Raw genomic sequence first — 5793 nt, 5'->3', positions numbered from 1 at the left:
ATTTATCTTCTAATAACACACCTCAAGAACTTATTGGAAATCCAAAACGTTTGTCATATATTTTACGACGAACTAAAGCATCACCAACAGCATCATCGTCAAGGGAAAAAATACCTCTGAAATCGTTTGCAGAAGACGACGAAGAAGAAGCAGAAGAAGAAGAAGAAAAGGAAAAAGTAATATCTCCTATAAGGAAAAGGAAACGTGCCTGTAAACGTCCAGTATGGTGAAGGTGGAAACCGTAAACAAACAGTTAAGCAAGATTTACTACAACCCTTCACATCATGCCTCGTTTTCAACTGTTAAAAAATTGTGGATAGCTACAAAAAAGAAAATTCCTATACATTGTATAAGAAGATGGTTACTGCAACAAACAACATATACGTTACACAAACCTGTGCGTCGTCGTTTTAAAAGAGATTTCTATGTAGTGAATAACATTGATGATGAGTGGGAAAGTGATATTAATGATCTTCAATCTCTTCATAAATTTAATGATGGATATCGTTATATTCTGACAGTGATAGATGTGTTCAGTCGATATGCATGGGCTGTGCCATTAAAATCTAAAAGTACAAATGATGTCTTAAAAGCATTGCAAATTGTGTTCAAAGACAGAAAACCAATTACATTTCGAACAGATAAAGGAAGGGAGTTTACTAATAAAACAATACAGAAGTACTTAGTGGACAACAAAATAAAACATATTACAACTAAAAATCCTGATATAAAAGCTAGTATTGTAGAACGTTTTAACAGAACTCTAAAAGAAAAAATGTGGAAGTATTTTACAAAGTATCAAACGTATAATTATTTAAATGTATTACCTCTTCTTGTGAAATCATACAATGAAGGTTATCATTCAAGCATAAAGATGTCACCTGCAAATGTTTCTCAAAATAACCTATTACAAGTATGGCATAATCAATATGATAATAAAATAAAGAAGACGAAGAAAAAGAATCCAAATTTCTCAAAACATCTTAAGATTGGTGATACAGTACGAATTAGTAAAACTAAACGTACATTTGATAAAGGATATATGCAAAATTGGACTTGGGAAATATTTAAAGTGAAGAAGATAATACCAAGAGATCCACCTGTTTATGAAATTGAAGATTTAAACAAGGAACCACTGGATGGATTATTTTACAAAGAGGAATTACAACCTGTGACGTTATCAAAGACATTTTACATAGATAAAATCATACGTACAAGAAGAAAAGGCAGCAGAAAAGAATATCTTGTTCATTGGAAAGGATATCCTTCTTCTTTCGATTCCTGGATACCTGCATCATCCGTAAAGAAGATCGAGAAGTACAATGGAACCTGATGGAGATTTTTACGTTACGCTTCCCAGTAATAGTTCTATGGAATATTTTCCTGACAACACCTTAACATCATACACTACGAAACTTCATCAAAGAATGGAATTCCATGAAAAGTGGGAAGTGGCTATTGTTGAAATTCATTATCCTCATTCAATATTAAATATTAATGACGAAAATAATAAAATTTTTTACAAACCTGCAAAAAGTGATGAATGGAAATTTATAACTATTCCTGTACGTTATTACACTGACATATCAGAATTGATAAAGATAATAAATACGTACAACAGATTCACAAATTTACATATTTCTTATACTCGTGAGAGTAATACCTGTTTTATACGACGTCTTCATAAAGACATAGATGTAGACGTTGCATTATCACCAAGTGTTAGTGCGATGCTGGGGTTTGATCCAAGCGTTGATTTAAAGGATATGCAACAAGGCCAAAGCATTCCAAATTTACGTTTAGGACTTCCATCTACAATGTATGTGTATTGTGATATAATTCAATCTGTATTTGTTGGAGATACAGTAGCACCATTATTACGTATCATAAATATGAATCCTGTGAATCATACATTTGGAAGTAGTGTTATAGAAATTTTTAATCCGCCACATTATGTGCCTATAGAGAAGATGCATTTTGAACACATCAAAATAGATATAAGAGATAGTACAGGCTCTCCACTGGCATTCACTTTCGGAACTGTATGCGTTAAACTACATTTTCGACCAGTGCGTCAACATCGACAAATATGAATAATCCATATTTACAATATTATCAAAAACAAGCTCTTTCTGGAACTGGAAACGTTTATGTTGGCTCCCCTTATCAAGTTGGACATGGTATTGGAAGTTTCCTTGGAGGATTATTTCGTTCTGTCATGCCACTAGTAAAACAAGGAGCTAAAACAGTAGGAAAGGAATTATTAAAATCTGGAGCAAACGTTATTACTGATGTCATCATCGACAATCAACCTATTAACGAATCCTTTCATCAACGAATGGGTGAAGCGAGATCCGTCTTGCAAGACAAAGCAAAAAATAAACTGAAATCTATGCTAGGATCTGGATATCAACGAAGGAAAAGAAGAATTACACATCATTCCATCTTTAACCCTTCACCATTACACATCATCAAGCGCAGGAAGAAGAAGGAGAAGGGCAAGAGGAAACGTACACAGAAAACAAAGAAATATCAGTCTTATAAGAAGAGGAAGTTATCACACGATATCTTTGATTAAATCATCACCATTATGGCTTTCTTACATCATCAATCCTGCGAGTGTGTAAAAAGTGAACTAGATATTTTTTCTACAAAACCAACGCAAACCAGTATATTGGATAATCATGTTGTTACATACAAACCAATCAGTTCACTAGCTGATAATGCTCCTATAGAGTTTGTCATCCCAGGAACAAGTGATGAATACATAGATCTACCACATACTCTTCTTTACATCGAAGCTCAAATCGTTAAGCCTGATGGATCAGCATTTGGTGAAAGTGATAAAGCTGTGGCTCCTATTAATGACTTTTTAAATTCTATGTTCAGTGAAGTGGAAGTGTATTTAAATAACAAACTGATTTCATTTCCATCTCATAATCATCCATATCGATCATACATTGAAAAACTGTTAAATTATGATGATTCTGCTAAAAATACTCATCTTCAATGTGCATTCTGGTTTCAAGATACTGCTGGACATATGGATGCAACATCTAGTGGTAATAAAGGATTTCAACAACGTTATGAATTAACAAAAAAAAAAGTGCAAAATTCGACATGCTTGGACATCTTCATTGTGATATTTTTAATCAAGATAAATTTTTAATCCAAGGAGTAGAATTACGTCTCAAGTTAATTCCTGCAAAGCCAAACTTTTGTCTCATCGCTAGTGATGCGTCTGTTGAGGCTAAAGTGAACATTTTAGACGCTGCTTTACATATTAAAAAGATTAATGTTAGTCCTACAATAAAACTAGCACATAACAAGCTTCTACAATCAACAACAGCCAAATATCCTCTCACAAGAGTGCAAATGAAGTCGTTCGTCATTCCAAAGGATCTTCAATCAAAAACAATAGATAATTTATTTATGGGAGTATTACCAACTCGAGTGATTGTGGCGTTTACACAAAATGATGCCTATACAGGAACAATAACTTCAAATCCATTTCATTTCAAACATTTTGACATCAATTTCTTCTCTCTATACATTGATGGAAAACCTGTACCTTCAAAACCATTACAACCAATTTTCGAAAACAACCTCTATGTTTCCTCATATCATACCTTATTCTGTGGATCAGGCATTCACTTTTCAAATCATGGCAACAATATTCCTCGCCTTGACTTTCCACAAGGATACACTATCTTTGTTTTCGACATTACTCAAGATGGAGAAGCCAGCGCTGTGCAGCATTGGAATCTTATACGTCATGGGTGTGTTCGTCTGGAAGTTCATTTTACGAAGCCTCTACCAGCACCTATCTCCTGCATTGTGTATGGAGAATTCCAATCTCTCTTAGAAGTGGATCATCAGAGGAACATCATCATGGATTTTTAAAGGTACGTTATTTAAATATCATATCATATATGTACATGTCTGCATTTTTATACATGATGTCCTCTACACTAGATTTATTGAATGCTTTGCAAACAAATTCTTTATTTCACAATCATTTCGTTGGCGTATATGCAGCCAATGAATTACCAGCACATGTTCCACTACCTGCAGCTATCATCATAAATACAGATCCCTCGAACAAACTTGGCACACACTGGATTTCCGTATATATTCATACTGATGGCCGTGCCCACTACTTCGATACATTTGGATTTCCTCCATATGTAATGCATCATATTCAATTTCTACGTAGAAATTCCACTTCTTATACATTTAATAATAAACAAATTCAAAGTGTAAAATCATCCCTATGTGGACATTATTCATATCTTTTCCTATGCTTCAAAGCTAAAGGAAAGTCCTTAAATGAATTTCATTACACTTTCTCATCAACTCCAGAAAAAAATGATCGTCGTTTGCTGTATTTACTTTTACAGGTAATCATGTCTTCATTCTTCTTCTTCGTTTGTTTTGATTACTTTCTTTTCATATTATTGCAGATAGCCATTTCTTCTTCTTCTTCTTCTTTATTATAATGTGTTTGTATGTATTATTATTTGTTCATGATTATAGATAAAATAAATTTTAAGTTTGTTTTTCAATTTTTTTTCATTTCAGAGAGTAAAAGATCGTCATCGTGTGTATGGACATCATCTTCAATGTTCAGATTGACTTGTATCTACGTTTCATCATCAACATCAACAGCAGTAGTATCATCAGTGAACAGTATATGGCAGTTGTAAAGTTATCATCACATGGACAGTGGAAACAAAATCTAACGTTCTTTTAAAATGTACTATACTTACCGTCGTTTTAATTGTGTAAATAGTTTCATCAACAATAAACACTTTGTATTATTTTTTCTCTTTGAAAACAAATGTTTTATTTCTTATTTTCTCCGTTTCCTAATAAATAAATATGTTTTATGATCAGTTATGTAATTAAATACACATATCATAAAACATATTTTTAAGTCATTGAATTAAAGAATTTCATAGTGATTTAAAAAAAAAGATTCTAAAACTGATTTTTTAATTCAATGATGTAATCATATAACTACATAATAATAATAATGAATTCAAATACTTAATCAGTTATTCTTTCGTAAATTAAATCAAGTATGTGAATTCAATATTATTATTATTATTATGATAGGACTTTTGTTTTTAAAATTTTAATATTAATTATTTGAGTTCCTTTTTAAAAATTAAAAAAGTCCTATCATACTTAAGACAAAGTTGTATAATAATAATAATTTCAAATACTAATTTTTATTTTAACATTCATTTCAAGAATTTGAATTCATTATGATTATTATTATTATTATTATACGTATCACTTATAATATACGAGGAAAAAATATGTTAGGATTTTTTTCTTATAAAAAATTTTAAAATCCTAACATATTGAGGTGTATGAAACGAACACAAAACACACACACAAATAAAACATTTCACTTTTCACTATATATATTTTTATTACATTTGATATTACGTTGTTTAGCATACATGAAAAAAAAACAAAACAACTTTCTTCTTCTTTATGAAGAGTCGTTCACTTCATTGACACCCTCCGAAGGTTGAGTTTCGGTTTCCCCCCACCATGGCTGTGTCGATACACTATCAAATAAATCAGCCATAATTGAGTCTATGAGTTTTTGTTTGCAAAATACTTTCATTTCCAATTTTAATCGTTCACCATCAATGTTCACATCACTGTTCTTATCAAGAGAGACACTTGGAAAACTAATGTTCATACCATTAATAATACTCTGTTCATCTACACAGGTATGGATTCCGGCAAGTCCTCTGCATGTAAGACACTGCGATT

General features: G+C 31.8%; 1 protein-coding gene across 1 annotated transcript; it reads left to right on the top strand.

Moving 5' to 3' along the window:
* The first annotated feature begins 2166 nt into the window (after positions 1–2166).
* On the top strand, positions 2167–4801 carry LOC145665848 (uncharacterized protein F54H12.2-like). Its single transcript, XM_081732962.1, has 2 exons — positions 2167–3905; positions 4582–4801. The coding sequence occupies exon 1, from the start codon at positions 3121–3123 to the stop codon at positions 3901–3903; it is 783 nt and encodes a 260-aa protein (XP_081589088.1). The 5' UTR covers positions 2167–3120; the 3' UTR covers positions 3904–3905; positions 4582–4801.
* The last annotated feature ends 992 nt before the right edge of the window (positions 4802–5793 follow it).

The sequence above is a fragment of the Thermobia domestica genome, chromosome 12 (assembly GCF_964235325.1).
Source record: "Thermobia domestica chromosome 12, izTheDome1.hap1.1, whole genome shotgun sequence".
Classification (NCBI taxonomy): Eukaryota; Metazoa; Arthropoda; class Insecta; order Zygentoma; family Lepismatidae; genus Thermobia; species Thermobia domestica.
Note: the sequence above shows the minus strand (reverse complement) of the source record. Positions and strands in the feature narration are given on the sequence as shown.

Bases quoted from the DNA above. Each gene is read 5' to 3' on its own strand.
- LOC145665848 (XM_081732962.1), top strand. From the start codon at position 3,121: ATGCTTGGACATCTTCATTGTGATATTTTTAATCAAGATAAATTTTTA.